The 21,441-nt window shown below is 34.0% G+C and overlaps 1 protein-coding gene across 4 annotated transcripts in view; it reads right to left on the bottom strand.

Moving 5' to 3' along the window:
* Nucleotides 1-3,006: 3,006 nt before the first annotated feature.
* LOC141453227 (uncharacterized) overlaps nucleotides 3,007-21,441 on the bottom strand; it is a 36,580-nt gene continuing 18,145 nt past the window's right edge. For 3 of the 4 annotated variants that reach the window (XM_074126176.1, XM_074126174.1, XM_074126173.1), the window contains one exon: nucleotides 3,007-4,327. In XM_074126176.1, the coding sequence (XP_073982277.1) occupies nucleotides 3,221-4,327 (1,107 nt within the window). In that variant the 3' untranslated portion in view covers nucleotides 3,007-3,220. Of the gene's footprint in view, nucleotides 4,328-6,501; nucleotides 7,303-8,393; nucleotides 8,644-21,441 lie in introns of those variants that run through there. The other variant, XM_074126177.1, reaches the window with a different exon arrangement.

The following is a 21,441-nucleotide window of genomic DNA, read 5'->3' as shown; positions in this document are numbered from 1 at the left end:
GTGGTTTACGGCGATTTTGCTAGAATAAATTCTACGTTTTAAGAAACGTTAATCGTGGTCAGGAGAAGGTCGTGTAAATTCGCACCTGGGCGTCATCTATCCTAGGTACCATAATTTTGTTTTTATTTTGTCACATTTGTCGCTACAATATTTTTTGTTACTTTTTTTACCTACGATTTAATTACCGATTACCTTTTCATCAAATCCCCCAGCAATGCACTAAAGATTATTCTGTACTTTCTACTTATTGTTTCTACTTACCTGTATGCAAGGTGTACACACTTATTTGCACAGATGCAATAAAAAAACTAGAAGATATTTTTTTATTTATTACATAATGCTTTTGGGGCTTATCCCCTTAGCATGGAGTTTGACAATGAATGAGTTGACAAATAATTAATACGTAAATGCCAGATATAAAAATACGCAAAATAATAAATTTAAGTTCATGAAAACAATTATTAGACTTCCTAAGAGCTTCTCTTTCCTTTCTGTCTTACATCAGATCTTAGCTTTCATTAACTTTTTTAAAAATTACCACTCATTGAGTAAAAAACTTCTTATTTGTAAAGATAATTTGACATAATCATATATAGAGTTGATTTGATGTATAGAGTTAATAGTAAATAGATTCACATAATTTTCTGAGTTAGGCAAAGCTGTTACCAATATAGTTGTTTAATTTATGTGACCGGAAAGGCTCGAAGACCTGGCAGGAGAAAAGGAAGTGCAGTAAGGAGTCTGAAAGGTTATTTTTACAAAGAGTGCATATATTGGAGCTATCAAAGATATAAGTACAAGAGTTGAAATAGATTTTTGTATTTATTGAGGTTAGCTAATCTAAGCTGGGATATTAAGCGAATTTTTTTTTATGGAAATAAGCCAAGATAGATGGCCGTTCATTGCTGCCCAGACTACTTATGTGATGGTACAAAAATATTGTATTTACATCGGTCAATTACATAGGCGATATCTCTACTTAAACAGTCATTCCAAAAACTGTTTTTCTAAGTTTTTAATTTGGGATTTAAGAATAACGGGATCTCCCTGCATGAAATCTAAAAGCACCTATAACTAGAAGATATATTTTGATTAGAAAGTAACAAATTAATATCTGTATACATTATTTTATTATTTATTACGATTGGCGTTAATTGTGATTTCACTTAAAGTTTTATTACTATTCGTATTTTTATTATACTTCTTCTCATTACTTTTTATCCTAATTTCAAATTACAGTCTTCAAATGATTCTCTAGTCTCTTCCTTTCTAACTTAAAAATTTCACTACAGTGAGCGTACATGTACAGGATTCCAGGAGTAATATTTGTTCCAGACTAAGAGTAAAGTAATAATATTATTATTTAAGTTCAATTCGTTATCAAGTGTGAGGGGGGCTACATAAAAGTGAAGTCAAAGTTGGCGAAAGTGGTTCAGACCAGCTGTTGATATGCCCAGCCCGCAGTACATGAAACTCACCTGGAGCACCGCACATAACTAGAAAGTTTTGGCCGGAAGTAGTGTAATATATACAGTTTTTAATTTTTTGCTACAATTTATTAATTTTTTTTTTTCTATATAAAGACACACACACACACACACACTTTCCAGCGTTTTATTAAAAACATGTGTAAAAATTCTTGGTTTTATAATTTGTTTTTTGTTCTCTTTAAAAAAAGATTTTCTTAGGAACAATTTCATGGAACAATGAAAAGCGTTTATCTGGAATTGTTGATTAATAGCCTGTTTCCTGTTAGGTAATCTCCAAGAATACTGGTTCACATTTTTTTAGCTTCATCTTAATTTCATCGAATTTCCAGTCTAAATATATATCTTTATAAATGATAAATCTAAATTATTTACTTTCTCCTAATTATTTACTTGACTTATTTATTATTGGTGAAAATAATTATATAATGATTTCATCATTATTCACTACAATTTTTTCAATAAATAATTTTATTTTAAGAAAGAGCTTTTTCTTTGAAACTTGCTCGTTGAAATCTTACTTCCGCTTAATGTTTGCCATTACTCAGGTATTCAAATATCTTAGGCGATATGAAAACTCCATTTACTTCGAGCCATCTCTATTCACCGGTCGGCTGTTTTCAATCTAGAACCTACTCTACCATCCATTACCACTTTCTTGCTGCACAACTGGTCATCGGAGGCTTTTAACGGAATCCAAACTGCTAGTAATGCTGTCAGTCCACAGTTTAGGGCTGCTTATTCAAAAACAAAACTATTTTTATTTCGTTAACTTCTATATCTTGAGACCATTGTTCGCTAGCCAACGGCGATTCGTTCAGTAGTCGAGTATTGAAGCTTTATGTCATCCTGAGTAAATCTTCCAAAAAGTTTTTGTTTTGGCTGGTATGAAATCACAAATATTTGTATTTTGCTGAAGATGATCTCTACACAAATTAATGGAACAAATATGTTTGAAATAAATATATTTCAAATTCGAAATCATGGAAAAAAAAATGTTATTTTAAATTATAAAATAAAAGAAAAAGTAAATGAAGCATTTTCCAAAGAACTTTTCTTCGTGGAGTTACAAATCTTCTGCAAGAGCATCGATCATTCCCTTCGAGAAAAGCTAGAAAATGAAACAACAACCTCCTGTGAACCTACACTGTTCTAGTGTTCAAGATATGTGAGAAGTTGTGCTACCAGGAGGAGATATAAGCAAAATCAGCTTGCGAGCGAAATGTGCATCTTTTAGGCTTGGGGGTACCTCATTGGAAATAAACCTAGAACCAAGATGGTGCTTGCAGATTCAGTGTGAAGAAAGAGATGAGTCCAACGATGCCGAACTGTTGTGACGTCATTACTCTGTGAGGACTTAGAAGTTTGGGCATACTCTGGCTGACGGCCTTCCCTGCAAGAGGCTGTCCTGTAGAAATAGAACCTATAGATTGAGAACAGTACACTCTAATTCCGAAAATTAGATTTTAAATCTGTTGAAGAATGTAAAAAACTTGAGGTCATAAATATATAAAATAACTAAATATAAAAATGTTATAATTTATTCGGTATAAACATTACATTTTTACATAAATAATACACGCTTACAAGTCACACTTTTTTTTTTAGAAAGACTTAACCAAGTTTGGGAGGGGGACTATAAATAGAGGAAGGGCGATTTTTCGGCAAGGAGCATAAGTTTTCCTCCAAGAGTGGAAGGAATTAAAAAAAAAATAGAGGAATTTATTTTTTTTTTAATGTTTACTATAGTTTATCGTGTTGTAACCAGAAGAAGATGGAGATCCATATGTAGAAGCTGGGGAAGAATAGGCAGAAGATGGCGCGGAATATGAGGCAGATGATACTGGAGAGGAATATGAGGAAGAAGGTGAAGAGGCGTATGGCGAAGAGGACGGGGTATACGAGGAGGAGTACTGTGACGTGGATGGTGAATACGAAGAGGAAGTGCCTGATGAATATGATGTTGGTGAAGAATAGGAACTAGATGGTGAGGAATATGATTGAGAACCGGCCGAGTAGGATGAAGAAGATGCTGAGGATCCAGATGAGGAATAGGATGGTGAGTACGCCGAGGAAACTGGTAAGGAGTAAGCTGATTGGCCGGAAGTTTGATAAGCTTGAGCGAGCTGTGGTGTTGCGTAAACGCCGAGATCAGCTAGCCCACCGTGACCTACGCCGAAGGTTACTGGACCAAGTTTTGTAGTCGTGGCTTGGACTGCTGGTAATGCGGCGAACTGTTGGTAGCCATGACCTAGGCCAGAATACAAACTGGTAAAATCCAATTGTGGGGTAAACAGGCTGTGTACTGATGGCTGCAGGAAGTAACCCTGTTGGAACAATCCGGATAGATCGGATGTAGCCGCCGCAGGACTGTGAGCGTATGTTGCTGCCGAAGTGAGTGGAAGATTTACTGTCGGCAGGCTGTACATTTGTGCCGGCAAGTAGGATAGACCGGGTACTCCATATCCAACACCGGGTGTTCCATAGGAACCACCAGCTCCACCATAATTATGACCGCCTAACTGAGGCAGATAGGCAGCACTTGGAGTTCCATAAGAATTTGTGGGCGTACTGTATTGTGCATTAGAAGTTGCATATTGTGAACTTGGCGATCCATATTGTGAACTTGGCGATCCATATTGTGAACTTGGCGATCCATATTGTGAACTTGGTGATCCATATTGTGAACTTGGTGCTGCTGAATAAGAGCTGCCAGAATAAGATCCACCGCCGCCTCCACCGTTAACCGCACTCTGACCTACTGGAGTTCGTTTATCTTTAATCTTTTCTAAAGATTTGGTCGACTCAGCAAGTACAAAAGTCAGAACTGATAACAATATCTGAAATAAAAGAAAACACACATCTTTACTGGCACTTTTAAATATTCAAAATAAATTACATAACAGAAATCATCTTTAACGAGAGAGAACAGGATCCAAAGTTTGGGAATGCATTGAGAAGGATCCGAGCGCCAACCACCACGAAGCTTTTAAATCCTTTCCTTACTTTCTTAAGATGGCGGCATATTTTCAATACACTCACAAACATACACAAAAAACACAGACACACACTCAAAGCAGACCAGTTGACTCTACGTTGTATGACTTTAGACAATAGTAACGCATAGTTTACTTGCAACAATGCATTTCTAGAAGGTGAAAGTCATTTATACTTGACAAGGGCTTCACTATCATGCACAATGCACATCACCCATTCTTCCGGAAACAAATTCCGGAAATACATACTGGATTCATATTAATACTATAAAAGATATGAGAACGTACATTTTACTGAAATGACACTATACTGAGAGGAAAGCTTGCACTTAATGCTATGAGCATGCGAAGTTTAGAGAATCAAAATTTGAAAAACTGGAAAAAAAAACTTTTGCAATGTGATTCTTCTTTGAACTGGAAGCACATTATTATGAGCCACTGACAATGAAATTAAATATCAATTTTGACCTTTCTGCTAATTTATCTCTTCGTGTTATCTGGAGCTCAAAAATATAATGACGCACACGCCAATTTGTAAAAACCACTTTTGGGGGTTACAAGGTACCTTTAAAGTTATATTCCCGTTAAAAACACGTCGAACTGAAAATTCGCTCTATTACCAATATCAAATTTTACTTTTAGTAAGAGAAACGACTATTTTTTTTTTACCAAACAATATTTATTAATTATATTTAATTAAGAACTTTAAGACCCGAGGTCAACGCATCCAGGACTGGAACCCAGTAACCCACAGCAGCGTTAGTAACCCACCAAGTTAAACCCTTCCCTACAATTCATTATTATTTACGTTTCCTTTGATGTAAATTAAATGAACTAATTAAAATATTCATTGAGCAAAAAAAAAATTGTGAGACGTGATGAAAAAATTAACAAGAACTTTAGGAAGGAAAATACGGAATCAACTCTCACGACTTCCTCTTATCTTGCTTTTGAAACTGAAAATGAAATTTTCTTTATACTAACAATTTTCACAAATGTTATTGTTACATATATATCTTCGTTTTTAGTACTGAAAACATAAATATCGAAAAAAATATATCAGAGAACTGAAAAAAGTCGACCCTTTCCTAAACTGTGTACTTAAAAGAATAATTCTGGAAAAATTTATCAAATAAAATTCATACAAATATCCAATAAGTGAATCAAGTTTAACGAAAATACATTTTAAAAAAAAAAGCCCCCCCAAAAAATATTCCAAAAGCATTTTTTAAGGGCCAAATAATGAATGTAGGTATCGAACATTGTGAAGGAGTTTTTTTTTTGGAATCAGTGAACGAGTTTTTTTTTTGGAATCAGTGAACGAGTTTTTTTTTTTTGGAATCAGTGAACGAGTTATTTTTGGAATCAGTGAACGAGTTTTTGAATTTTTTTTTTGGAATCAGTGAACGAGTTTTTTTTTGGAATCTGAACGAGTTTTTGAATCAGTGAACGAGTTTTTTTTTGGAATCAGTGAACGAGTTTTTGAATTTTTTTTTGGAATCAGTGAACGAGTTTATTTTTTTTTTTAATCGATTCATGGACTTGATTCCAATTCAATGAATCCAAAGGCAGACTGGTTTAGTAGTCCATCCATTATAAGAGGTCTCCAGTTTAAGTTTGAGTTTTGATCTGTTGTTCTATGAAGAATTAGTTCTTTTTCGTATTTACCTAATAAGTAACTTTGTCACTACTCAAACTCAAAATAGGAAATAGTGCAGGATTTCTCGAGTAAAAAAAAAACGCGAAGTACGCATCTGTTTTGATGAATCACTAATTGAAGACCTTTTTTTTTACCCTTATCAAAATTTCAACTTTGGCATCAAAAGCAAAAAAAAAGAAAAAGAGAAACGTAATCCAATCGCGATAATGGGAAATCACCATCAAATTGAGCCCTGTAATAAAGAAAATTCTTCCAATATTATAAAAAGAAAATTCACATCAATCTTCTTCAATGTAATTTTCCGAAAAATCAAACGCACTTTAGAAAATAATAAACTTGGTTTAACTTGAAGACTTACCAAAGTTTTCATATTGCTGTTTATTGGTTGTTTGTGTTAAAAGAAACTGCAAGTGTGTGTTGCTTTGGTCTAGTTCACTGGGACTATATATATATGTACAATTTTGGCGGGGATTTCGAAGGTGATAAGAGAGGGAATAGTTGTTATTGAAATGTAAAGAAAGAAAGAAAAAAATAATAAGCCGGGGGGGGGGGCAGCATTGCCACTGCCAATGTGATCGCCCGGCTCCAGATTACTTTCCATTTCATACGGCGTGTGTACTTAATCTCTTTGTAAAATTAAAACCTCGACCTCCAGCGTTACATCTGCCCAGCTGTTTCGCTTCTTTGTTCACTTTTCGCAGCGACTACCTCAGTAGGGCGCCTCAAGATTACCACATGATTCCTTCTCTTATTAAACAAAAAAATTAAAACTCATTAAATATTACTAATCATTAGTACAGATAATCCACACATATAACGTAAGGCCTTTTATGATTGAGCTTTTGTTTACTTTTGTTACTTGACATCCGGTACAAGGTAACTTATTGTTTTTTTTTTTAATAGATTATAATATTACAATGTAATATTGTAATAGCAAGTATTATTAATAATATACAATATTAAATTAATGTAATCAATAATTTTTCACAATTTCTTAAGCAGTCATCAATACCACTGTATTTGGTAACATTTCATTGTATAATCTATGTTGTATCAATATCTCAAGATTCTTTCTCTCCACTGTAAGGTTGAATAGTAGTCAAATATGTTTGCTAGTCGCCTCCACGACTCCTAAACGGTATTTGGACGTAAAGACTGCCTGAAAAAATAGGCATTACTTTACTTTTTTTTTTTTGAATCGGTGAAAATTAGAGATGATCGCAACACTTTACATCAAATAACTTTGGTCTGCTTCTCTGAGAGAGTTTGTCTGTCAGTGAAATGTATAGTAAGCATAACGGAAAATCGTAAATTTGGTATTTGCTTTAGTTGTTATTTTGGAACCAAAAATAGCAGCCTACCAAAAATGCCAAATCGTTCTAGTATTTTTACGAGTTTTCTTGAAAACTGTTCTTACGATTTTCTTTTGACTGAGTGTATACAAATTGTTCTAAACCAGTGGTTCCCAAACTTTTTTGACCCATGGACCCCTTTTTATAGTCAAACCTTACCCACGGACCCCCAAATGAAAAAGCTACGAGTACATAAATGCATAGTCTAAAATTTACAAATTTAAAAAAGCATTTTGTTGAAGAAGTATTTATTGAAATTATAACTTTTGTTTAAAATAAAATTTAAAAAAATTAAAAATTTGGATGAACGTGATGAGATGTTATGAGTGTATTTATATCCGGCTTAATGTTTGTGAGTAGCAACCGCAAATCCCCACGAGTAATCTTTGGTTCAGGTCTGCATGAAGAGCCGTTAAGAGTTCGACAGTGAGCAAGCAAATCTTCATCTCTATTTTAGCAATTTCGAAAGATTTGGAAACTGAGAACGTTCTCCTCTTCCCAGTTTTGTTTTTACAGAAAACGTTTTGCAACAAACACAGATATTACGCTTTTAGTTTTGATTAAATTTAATTGGTCACCTTGTTAGTCTCTAATTTCCATAATAATAAAAATGGATCACAGTTTTATTATTTTATATTGAACCTTGCGCGGACCCACTGACGTTGTTCAGGGACCCCCAAATCAATTTTAATTTTCCACGGACCACCTGAATGATACCGGGGACCCCTGGGGGTCCGTAGGGACCACTTTGGGAAACACTGCTCTAAACGTAGATGATAACTTTGAAAGCATTTTCCAAAAGAAAATCATGCAAGGGCATTTTGGACCGCTTTGAACAACCAGAGAGTTGATGCCTGTAATTCTACTTTTAATAAAATCTCATTTTTTTGGTACATACCTTCTAAAAAATAATTATGACTTGACAAAAGTGAAACTTGTATTATTTTGTTCTACAAAACCAATTATACATCTCTTTGTTCTAAGTGTAGGTTACCGTTGTGGAAAGTTTAAACAGATTGAACCATTACTTCTGGTATTTATTGTTCTCTGTATCAATGTAAAAATCTAAATAATTGCACAATGTTTTTATTTTTCCATTAAATAAACCAGTAAATAGGGAGAACTGTACACTATGATATGGTTTCACTAAGCTAACAATGTTGGCAACCCAATCAACTCGTTATTCTTTGCTATTTTTATAATGTTTACTAAACATTGTTTTGTATAGACGAGTATATAATAGCTTTTCAAATAAGCATGATGATTTAGTTTATCTATGGCCAGCTACACTGTATTGTGTTTAAATAAATACTGGAATGTAATTACAAGTTATTATTGACAATAGAAAATTGGTCAACAGGTTCCAATGAGGGAAATTTCTTGCTAGTGTTCTGTTCAATAAACTGTCAACACTGTTGAACTATATACTTAATGGAAATAGGAATATTTTTTATTGACCTAGGAAGCTTGACGTTTAAGCACGGTCTTCTGATAAACGTTTAAGACAAGAAAACTGAGATCTCATGCAGCATTTTGTGTGTGTGAGTGTGTTTAATATACGTTAAAAGATATTCAAATGGTCGCTTTTGTATGCGTAGTGAAGCGTATCTAAGTTGGGTACTCGCGGTTAAATCTTTAACTCTTTGATTTTATCCGGTTTCGCACTTTTGCACATCATTAGAGAGTTGATGATGTTAGCAAGTGTAGCGTAAGTGAAGAATCGAAATCTCTACAACAATCTGATTAATTTACCCCTGATCATGGATAGAAGTCCGAAACGGGCTCAGGATACAATAGTCATGCGTGCTACGATGATAGATATAAATAGTATTTTTCCATTTCCCCGCAGAAATGCGTAGAGAACTGTTTTCGATTCCAATTTCCCATCAAACTACTTTGAAATAGATTAGAAGAAGAGGTTTTCTTTCTTAATTTCTACTTTTACCTCAAATTTTAGATGAATTAAGAAAATCTCTGGTTAATTTTTCATTATGAAAAAACTATAATCGCAAAGGACACAACAATTATTGATAAAATTCAATAAGAATTAATTCCCATTTCTTATTTCATCATTAACATCAACTACTTATGCGAACAGAGTATGTAAAACAACAGCAGAAAACATCGATGTAGCGACCTCTATTGACTTCTAGCGAAATATAACGAAAGTGTGTTTACTGGCAGACAAACTGAACCAGAGGACCTCCAAAAAGTGGTAAAAATAATTTTCTTTTAGTCTCCAAAGATCACCAAACGTGATGAAAACTTAAAATAGCCAAATTTCACTATTACAATATCTTATCTTACTAAGAAGATAAGAGTTGAAGGAAGTAAAGAAATTGGTTTATGAGAGGAATCTGGTATTGGAGGAACGAGAAGGAGAATATCCTGATGGAAAAAGTATTGAAGCAGGCTTTAATTTTCCAAGTGCTTGACTGGGGAAATTTGGGACAGTACTCTTTGAAGACATTAATCAGAACAATTGTAAGATCAGGATGCTAATGGAAGTACATTGTGCCGATATATCACCATTTATCTCAACAATATCTTGGTTTGAGGTATTGGATAAAGAAAGACAGTTCTATACCACGATATTGCGGCTTAGGTTTAACCACAATCTCGCCAAACCGCACCTCTATAATCAGACTGAAATTAAACCCTTGTATAACTGCCTAGAGAGTCTAGACACCTCAATCACCTCATCAGTTAAGGTAGACTCAAGTTATTAACTATATTGTCCTGTTTACAAAACAGTTTAGCTTTTAAAATGAGATTTGGAAACAAGAGCTTTGCGCATGTGCGGAGTCAAATGTGCAGTTGGAGGCAGCGTTCATTAGGGTTCTATTTTCAAAGCCCTCAGGTACTTTTACACACCAAGCCTTAGGCATTAATCATACATAAATGTTAGGATTTACATTGGTCAGTAGAAATAGAAGAACCAAAAGCGGTTCCCGCATTCCGCTTGAATGAAGACGATAGAATATACAAGAGGCTAAGGAGATTTCTAAGTTATTGAAGAAGTTGATGCATTTGAAAAAGGATTTCATTTCTTCCCGTAAAAGATCCTTAACCAAAAGTCAGCAGCAAAGTATTAAGAATCCAAAGTCAAACTGGATTTTGTTCAGTCACAAAACATCACAGAGAACCGTAAATCGTCTCTTACGGTTGGCAGGCCCTATAAAAGTAGTCGGCGGAACTACTTGCCATATCTCTTTCTCACAAACACCACCATCGATGATGACTAATGCAGGCGAGATGCATCTTCTAGCCGACTACAGACTCAATACGGGCAGCCTTTCACCCCGTTACATATCTAAAGTTCGTTGACCTGGTTAGGAAGAAGGTTGTTCAGACATTAATTTGAAAGTAGAGATACTAAATTTAAATTCCGGAAAAAAGAAATGAATAACTACATAAAATGGAAGTTACATGCAGACTTTATGGTTAAGTACTTTTTTATGGGTTCATGTGATGTCATTAATAATAAAAAAAAAGTTAACATTTTTGCTTAACAAGATCTCAAAACGAAATATCTAATCCGAACACTCACTCGACTTCCTTGAAACAAAAATTTAATTGAAGTGTACCTCTTGACATTATTAGGTATAAAAATCGGCAGGAAGTTATTCCATTAAAAAAAAGAATTTTCCAGGGCGAAAGAACCAAAAATAAAACTTCCGGTTTAGTCGTAACAATATGGTGAAATTACCAGGAAGTTTTCATAAATTTATGTTAAATTTGAGCTATAAAAATTTGTTTTTTTCACCAATTTTGGAGAAATTGTTTTGCATCACATTTCCGTCTACATAATTAAATAAAAAAATATTAAACAATCCTTTATAGATGGTTACGACAGTAGCTTTGAAAGTGGAAACAAAACTAGTCAATATTTCTAGACAAACTTGATGAACAAGCCAGCCACTGTTGTTGAACGATGCTGAATCCGAAACCGGTCAAAGATACGGAAATAAATCGTGTTATGGATGTATATACTTTCAGTTGGCTGGCTATACTTTCCTTACCGTCTTGATATACATCATTTTTTTATTTTATTTTTTTGTATCAGCGCAATCTGTTGTATCTTTCGGAAGAGATCAATTAAGGTAACTTAATTAATCAGTTGAATGCATATATAATTAAAATAATTAACTACACCATTTTACAATATAAAAAAATATTGAACAGGTATACATTTTTTTTAATCTAAAAGTAGATTTTGCTCAATTATTAAGCTACTTCTTTTAACCTTAAAAGTAATGAAAAAAATAGACGCATGCAGTCTGCGGTTCATACCTTCACCGAATCGATAAGCGAGTAACTCCGTTGTGCAAAGAAATAATGTACTGGAAGTCTTTGATCAGCAATATCTTTTGATTTTAACCTTTTTCTCTCAAAAAAAAAAGTGCTCAATCTTTCAAATTCTAAGAGCCTATGATGTCTTGTTACCATCATTAATATCGTCCAATTCTAGTAGACCTGTACTCAGGGCCGGATTTACCTATAGGCTAACTAGGCTTCAGCCTAGGGCCTCAAGATCAAGTGGGGCCTACATTCAAATTGTTAGCAAAATTAAAATTACACTATTCTAAAAAAATGTACCAATAACAACATGTTTCATTTAACATATTGATATATATCAATGTAGTGATGTATTTTATTATCTCTCATGTAATTTACAAACTTAAAAATGGGTGGTGAAAGGGCCTCTCATAAGTGGAATAGCTTAGGGCCTCTTTTCATCTAAATCCGGCCCTGCCTGTACTGAATGAATCCAACTATTTATTTATTTATTTTTTAAATAAAAATTTCAAGATATAAATTCCAGTAAGAGAAAAGCCTTATAAGTCTTATAAATAAATTATTAAATTTTGCCTGGACAGAGAACCAAAATTGGACCACCTTTAACCACAATTTTTCTTTGTTACTTAATAAATTTATTAATTCTGAAGGAAAACATGATCAGATAAGAGCTAAATTTTAACCATTAAGCGAATAATTACTGAAACTAACGTCTTTATTTTCTTTCTGTTTAAATGTGAAAGGTAAATTCAATTATTAATTACCAAGGGTAAATAAAGTAAGGTCAATTAATTAAATATAGTGTATGGACTCAAATGTACCAATTACCTTTAACATGACCCTTTCATGGGTCAGAAGATAATCTAGAAATGGGAATTCACGAAGCAATTTCACGTGAATTCTATTATTTTAAATTATTAAAAAGTCAAGCATTAATTATTTGATTGATCGGTCAGGACAAGGGAAAGAATATCATAATCAATAAAAATTGGAAAGGTTACTTACATCATGAATAACTGATGCACACATTCGCATAAATTTCTTTTAACTTAATTTTAAGTACTTAAATTTCCTTGACACTTGAAATTAAATTGAAATATAGTTAACTTTAATATTGTAGACAGGATGTGTACTATAATAGACTATTATTAAAGGAAGCATGCATGAGGTCTCAGTTCCGTTAGAATCATCACACAGGTTTCCAAGCCATAATGGTGTAGGGCCTAACGTATCAATATGTAAGCTTAGCTTACACACTGCACACATGTAGGAATGTTACATTTATAGCAATCGTGTTTTCCCAACCAACTTTATTTATTTAGGAGAGTTTAAATAAGGTTTTCTAAACTTCCATTTAGATATTTTAAGGTTTTACTACCTCAAAGTGTTTGATTATTCAATTTCTAACCAAATCTCCAAGAAGAAAGAAAATCAATACACCAGACGTGCAGTTTTAAAGGAAGACTTTTTCTGTAATTTACTGAGAATTTGCCAAACGGATTCATTTGAAGCTGATCTAATGGCGTACTTATCCTTAAATGTCACTTTAGCTTGTAATTTTTTCTTAATTTGGTTCAGAGGGAATGTGACGTATTCTATCAACATTATTATTAATTTGATCTTTTTTTCTATTTTTCATGCAATTCTAAGGTTCAAGAAAAGTCAATTACGTTCGTAAATTATGGTAAGAAAAAGTCATGTGAGTCTTCTCAAGAGATTTTTTTTCGTGAGAATGTAAAGTGAAACTGTCGAATGTTGGCAAAAACTATTCGAAAACAACCTTAACTTAATAAAAAATTTCTTGAAAATTGAGAATGATTTTTTTTTCGAATAATTTGTCAGCATTTTTTCTCAATTCTACATAAGATTAATATTTTTTCTAAAATAACAAAATAAAGTTAATAAAAAATGGTATAATAATGAAAGAATTAGAAAAATAAGTTAAATGTATTGAAGCAAACAAGCTTTGAATGGACGGGGCGTGACTACACTAGAGGTGGGCGGGATTACACTAGAGGTAGGCGTGACCCGCCCACAGTCTGCAACCTACTCCTCTGTGATTGGCCAATACTTTAAACTCAATAATTTCAATGAAATAATTAATTTAAAAATTTTTTTCCAACATTTCTCCCATAGGTATTTGATAAACTTTCGAATAAAACAATAAAAAAATTTCTCTTCAATAATACGATAAATAATATTTCTTTTGGGATAATACCTCATGTTTTACACAATTATCGTTAACAGACACAAAAAAGTTGAGAATTTGTATTGTTTAATCGTGAAATAGATATCAGAGAAATGGGCACATTGTAGACTTGTAAGCCGCCATTAAATAGGCTGTAAGCTTACTTTATACTCCATCCGGTGGAGAGCTCTAGTGGCAATTTTTGTAAACATAGTTGCAGTTTCTAAATTCACATTTAATTATGTTGACGACTCACTAGACTTATATATCTTACACTCATATTTAATCATGTAGGTAATTCACTAGACTCATATAGGACCACTTTACACTCATATTTAACCAAGTTGGAGACTCGCAGGACTTATATGGGAGTATCTTACACTCATATTTAATCATGTAGGTAATTCACTAGACTTATATGGGACCATCTTACACTCATATTTAATCATGTAGGTAATTTACTAGACTTATATAGGACCACTTTACATTCATATTTGATCATGTAGGTGACTCACTAGACTTATATAGGAGGAGGTTACACTCATATTTAATCATGTAGGTAATTCACTAGACTCATATAGGACCACTTTACACTCATATTTAACCAAGTTGGAGACTCACAGGACTTATATGGGTGTATCTTACACTCATATTTAATCATGTAGGTAATTCACTAGACTTACTTGGGAGTATCTTACACTCAAATTTAATCATGTAGGTAATTTACTAGACTTATATAGGACCACTTTACATTCATATTTAATCATGTAGGTAATTCACTAGACTCATATAGGACCATTTTACACTCATATTTAACCAAGCTGGAGACTCGCAGGACTTATATGGGAGTATCTTACACTCATATTTAATCATGTAGGTAATTCACTAGACTTATATAGGACCACCTTACACACATGTTTAATCATGTAGGTAACTCACTAGACTTAGATAGGAGTAGCTTAGACTCATATTTAACCATGGGGATGACATACTAGACTTACATTGTACTATCTTACACTTATAATTAAACACTTAGGTGACTTACTAGACTTACATAAGGACCATCCTACACTCACATTAAACATTGTTGGAGACTTACTACACTTACATAGGACTATCTTACACTCATATTTAACCATGTAGGTGACTCACTAGACTTATGTAGGACCACATTATACTCATATTTAAACATGTTGGTGACTCACTAGACCAAGATAGTTCCACTTTTCACTCACATTTAAATATTTTGGTCACACACTAGACTTATATATGTCCACCTTACACCCATATTCAACTAATTTTTTTACTGCATTACGTGTAACCTATTTATGTATTAGACTATTTTTCTGTCAATCTACTATCTTCTAGACATCTCCATGTTTGTGAAGTAAGTAGTTTGAGCTACTTCTTTTTCACTTTTGCTATTCCACTCTCTTTGCTTTGTAGGATGTTCCTGGATTAGAAAGATCCCATATGAGGCTACATTGCTCAGTGAGTAATTGTTTCAAACTTATGCATATATTACAGTAATTCTCACTTTATGTTACATTAAACCAATCTTGGATTGAGTTGCTACATTATAAAAGTAGGCGAATACTACATTAATGTAATCATCTTTTTTGAAACAACTTGGAGACTCAATGCGGATAGAGAGAATGTGTTTTATTCCGCTTTTATCGGTGTTTTCCGTGAGCTGGTAACATTTTGCAAGTTAAAAGAATTACTGCTCCAGTAAACTATCTATTGTGTTTTACAGTTTTCAATGACAAAAATCATATTGATCACAGTTCTCCAGCAAACAATTGCTCCAGTGTTACGAGAATTTAGATGCCTTTAAAAAGATTAAAGTGTTTAAAACTAAATTTGGAACTTAATTCAATCAAATTAAATTCTGATTAATTTGAATTTTTTATAAGATTAAAAATTTTCATTGATTAAAGTGAATTTAATTCAATCAAGTAATATTGACCGATTAAATATTTTTGATTGCAGGCATGATTAAAATTAAATTTCGGTTTAATTCAATTGAAAAAATGTTTGCCATCTCTGTGTGAGACGGGCGGGTTAGATTTAGTTTAGAAGAAGAAATCTTCTTGAGTGATAAAAATTAGATAAACTAAATTGCAGTAAAATGTTTTGTACTTATTCATTCGGATATTTGATTTCTTAATGGCCATTCACTTGTTAATTTTCAAGGTACAATCGGTTTCTCTTTTCCATCGTTAGTTTAGCTCGGAAATATCTACAGCAGCACCATACATAGTGTACATATTATCTTTAATAGATTTATAATACTTTTTTGGCACATTCTTTCTTTAAAAAAATCTATATACTCTATTACGAGGGTCATTCAATAAGTAACGAGACAAATTATTATTGCTCAAAAACGGTTTATTGAATCAGTACAAATCTTTGGTTACTTTTCAACATAGTCCCCAGCAACACTTATACACTTGTCCCATCTTTCTGCTAATTTTTAAATGCCCTTGGCATAAAATTCTTTGGGTTGATCTCGAAGCCACTTTGCACCTGATTTTTTACCTCTTCATTGGATCGAAAATGTATCCCTCGTAGACCATCTTTAAGGGGTCCAAACAGATGGAAGTCTGATGGGGCGAGGTCGGGGCTGTAGGGGGGATGTGGAAGGATCTCCCATCCCAGTTTCTGAAGTTTTTCTTTCGTCAGCTGTGCCGTATGTGGATGGGCGTTGTCATGAAGCAAAATCACGCCTTCAGTCAAGAGCCCACGGCGTTTCGTTCGAATTGCAGTTCTTATCTTGTTTTCCAGCATGTCACTGTAGTACGGGCTGTTGATTGTTCTTTGGCCTTCAAGAAAATCACAATAAATTGGCCCCTGAAAATCCCAGAATACTGTAAGTATGACTTTACCGGCAGATGGCTGGGTCCTGAATTTTTTCCGAATGGGAGAAGTCGTATGCTTCCACTCAAGGCTCTGTCGTTTTGACTCTGGCTCACAGTGGTAGATCCATGTTTCATCACACGTTACAATTCTTTTGAAAAAACCTTCTCCTTCAGTCGAATATCGATTTTTCAACTGTTGACTGATTTGAAGCCGGGTTTCTTTGTAAGCGTCCGTGAGTTGTCTGGGCACCCATCTCGCACAGGTTTTCTTGTACTGCAGCTTGTTGTGAATAATATTATGGACAGTGCCAACACTCGCGTTTACTTTTTCACTTATCAGTTCAACGGTGATACGCCTATTGTCCCGAATTAACGCGTCAATCCGAGATTCGAGAGAGGAAGTCCCAACTTCGATCGGTCGTCCACTGCGTTGCTCGTCAGAAACTTTTGTACGGCCACTTTGAAACTGTTCTACCCATTTGTAAACGTTCGAACGATTCAAACAATTGTCTCTGTACACTTTTCAACATTCTTTTGTGGATTTTACTACCTTTCTCACCTTCCGCGACTAAAAATCTGATCACGGCACGTTGTTCTTCCACGGTGCAATTCTCGAGCGGACTCGCCATCGTTAACTGAGTAAATTTGAGGTTATGTTTACAAAATATAATTGAACAGCTGATCAGATGTCATCGCAAGGTTGCCAACTTTATGTCCTGAAAGTTTCATACGGATCAATTTAGCTGTTTTTGAGCAGTAGTAATTTGTCTCGTTACTTATTGAATGACCCTCGTAGTTGGTCGGATTGTTAGTTTTAATGATTTTTCATTTTTAGTCAGGATTAAAACTACTTTTATGCACTTCCTCTTAGAACTCGCTACAGGAAGTGTTAAGAACCAATCAAATTTATTGAAACAAAGTATTTACAGGAAATTGCCACTACATAGCGGCTGCGTAATATTCATACTTCACCGTGTAACTTGATCTTCCTTCTTCTAAGTTAATTTTATTTTTCTGTTTTTTTTTAAAAGAATTTTCTCATACGATTTTCTTTAATCTTGACGTAGATCTATACATTCATTTTCCAGAAAAATCAAATCAAAAGAATTTATGGCAGAAGGGGGGAGTTTGGTTTTCCCCCTAATGTACCATTACTGTTTATTGTACTGTCTTACCACCTGTATTATATTAATAAAAATAAAATGTGAGTCTGTATTTAGAAATTTGATGAAATTTCATTTCTGCCAGGAAGTGCCACTTCCACAAAAGTCTCCAATGTCCAAAATTTAAATTTGTGAATTATTTTCTTTACTTTCAACGGAAACCTCAACCGTCTTAAACAAAAACCTCACGAAGAACCCTTAAAGGGAATGAAAAACAAGAAGATCTAAACTCTGCACTCTGCTACTAAGCCTGTCAGTCTTCCAAACGACTAATTTCTAAATGGGGGGGGGGGTGAATGACTGGAGCTTAAGTAAGCCAATTCTTTAAAAAAAAAAAAAAAAATCCACTTCTTATAGCCCCATAATCTTCCACGGAATCTCCCTAATTACATCAGATCCTTACACAATGACTTTAAAATTTCCTTCGTCCAGTAAATCGTAATATATACATATATAAGATAAACCTTCCATATATCACTCCTTCATCAAGTTAATCCAGTCGAGCTTCTGTTGGATCTTTTCCTACATCCCAGCTTGTCCTCCCCACTGGACTAAAGCGCCAATGGCCGTTAGAACTTCTAACTTTGCCATAACCATAATTCACTGTTAACAGTTTGGATTTCAAAGTACACTACTAGAATATTGTCCGCAAGAATACATGCTCTCATGGGTTGGATGTAATCGCAGTTTTAAACGTCAATGAAATGAATAAACTTCCGGTGTTTCTTTTCATTTCTTTGCGGATCTTCATTCAGTTTCATAACGCATTCCTTAAATTCAAATTTGACGCTTCAAAGAACTCTAAAAAGAGTTGGCTTTTCCACTTTAATTCCTCAAATGAATTCGAGTGAACATGAATACTTCCTGCCGTCACCTCCAGTTTTACCGCTTCCTTAACAATAAAAAAAAGCAGGCGTGACCACTCACACGACTTCCTTTTACTACTACATTCTCAAGGTTCTAACTCATTAATATTCTTCAGACTCGGTCTAGATGAACCATATTTAATTGCAGAGTAAGAGAAAGTAAACCCAGTTTGATAGAATTCTGTTTGTGCGTCCACTGTGTTCGAGAAGAATGCTTGCGAGAGCCTTGAAGAGAGGATGTTAGCTGATCATAGGAGCTATTCCTGTCCTGCCAAGGGGAAAGTCATCGTAGTTGGCCGTCCCACGGTCATGGGCGCCGTTCTCAATATTACGTCCGGCTTACCGCTCTTGCGTAATCACCTCCAATACGGCACTCTCCCGGCCAATAACAACAACATTCGATTATTATCGATTTATTTTGCCAGTCGGACGTTCACTTTGAGATCTTGTTTTTTTGTTTGCTTTTTTTTTTTTTTTATCTTAGTGTAGTTTATAATTGGTAATTTCTTTTTCTAATCATTTCATTTATTTCTTTGAGTAGCTGATTAATACGTCAGCTGAATTTTCACTTTCTTTAATTACTCGCTACGAGAAAGTATTGCAATGATTTTCAAATTTGAATTTTTCATTGGAAAATACCAAGTTTTTCTCTCTGAGTTTGAAAAATTGGAACTTCAAGGTTCAGCCAAAGCTTCCAATATCTAAAGTATCTTAATCTTTTCAATCAAAACCATTACTTCGTCCAGTCGCTAATGCTCCTTGCTTCGTCTCTAACACAACCTTTCACCGAGATATCCCGTTTCTGAAGCTGCAAGATCCCGCGGCTGCTATGCCAAGTTCCATACTTCTATTTCCTCACATCCTAACTCTCTAGTTTGCCATTGCCGGTAAATCCTTAAAAAACAGTCGAAGCGCTGATGGCCACTTAATTCTTTCTTATGAAGTGACCAGTGCATCTTAGTGTAATGCTTTCCTTTAGGAGAGTATCACCATTGGGTGAATACTACCTTCATGCTACTCATGCATTACTAAGTAACGCGATGTATCAGCTTCACTTATTGCCGAAATGTACTGCAATTGTGAAAATAAAAATAAATAAATCGATAATCGATTGAGCTGAAATGCTGTTTTTCGTGAATGATTTTTGTGGTTTTTAGGGAATTTTTCGCAAAAAAAACACAAAAAGTTTCAAAAAAAATTTCATGGCACTTCTCATTAAACGTAAGAGGAAGTCATTTTTATTCGCAACAGTTTTTTTTTTTTTTTTGACTTCCTCTTTCTTACTAGTTGCAGAAAATATTACGATCATATAAAAAATTTTGATTTCCGGTTTCTGAGGGCCCATGGTTCTGAAAAAATATATATATTTTTAGAAAATAGGCTCTCTGGTATGTAAACAAATATTACGAATAATCGCCGGAAGTTAAAACTTTCAATTTCGATTGGGCCCCATCAGGCAACTGGAGTGGTTATACCAGAATATTTTTTTAAAAGTAGATTTCTGTTTTAAATGTTATATTTTGAAAGAAATTTGGCGAAATTTTTGGAAGAATAAAAAAAATAAACAATAATTATATAAACGCTTTCATCTTGAACGATCCAATTTAAACACGTTTACAAACATATGTTTAGGTATATATTTAATAATAACTTTTGGCAAAGAAATCTCTAAACCCAATAAAACTGTTTTTAAGACTCACAAGACTTAATATTACCTTAGTTTTTTGTATATTTAAATTTAATCTGTTGAAAGAAGTTTGTTAATGTCGGCATAATAAACCGGAAGTAGGTGGACCCTGTTACCATTTTTAGGCACCCTCAAGAGTGGATATGACCAAAAAGGAATGACTCTCAGAGATTAGGAAACTGGAGCGATCTTTCCTAGTATAATATACGAGTATAATTGACATTTCACCCTCTTCATATATGATGGCTTTCTAATGTTCATGCTGCGTTGATCAGCATCAGTTAAATCAATCATTGTTGAGAATCAAACTTGTTCCAGTGAAAACTGTAATCAAGGCTGATCAATTTATTATTTTTTTTATTGAAATCTTGATGAATTATCCATGTAATTGGCTAGGAATTCAGAAAGGTCCTTTATATCTCTATTTGTGATCAGAATTGCATTCGACTGTTTCTTTTCAACCTCTCATCTGTGTCTAACTCAACGATCTTTTACGGCCCCCTTCTACGCACCTAGTGAAAGATCTTTTTTTAGAAAAACGAAAGAAATACTTGTTTTTTTGTTTCTAATTTGAATCTAGCGTGCACACTCTCACGACTTCCTGTAAGTGCTATTCTCAAGGTTCTAACGCATTTTTGGTAAAGTGTATATTTCCGGAAAGTTGTCTTTCTCCAACACTGGAAATTCATACTCACATTTGATTCTTAATAATATTGAACAGATGGTAAGGCAGTACAGTAAACAGTAATGGGACTTTAGAGGAAAGCCTAACCATCGTTCTCTCTCTCTCTCAGAAAAGTCCTTTCCCCGGAAAAATATAAAAAAAAAAAGTTATTGATGTATACAGAGATGCAATAAATGGGTACAGCAAGTTAAAAGTAC

Source organism: Rhodnius prolixus, unplaced genomic scaffold (assembly GCF_049639745.1).
Source record: "Rhodnius prolixus isolate KJV_2025 unplaced genomic scaffold, Rpr scaffold_3, whole genome shotgun sequence".
Lineage (NCBI taxonomy): Eukaryota > Metazoa > Arthropoda > Insecta > Hemiptera > Reduviidae > Rhodnius > Rhodnius prolixus.
This window is presented reverse-complemented; position numbering and strand designations above follow the sequence as displayed.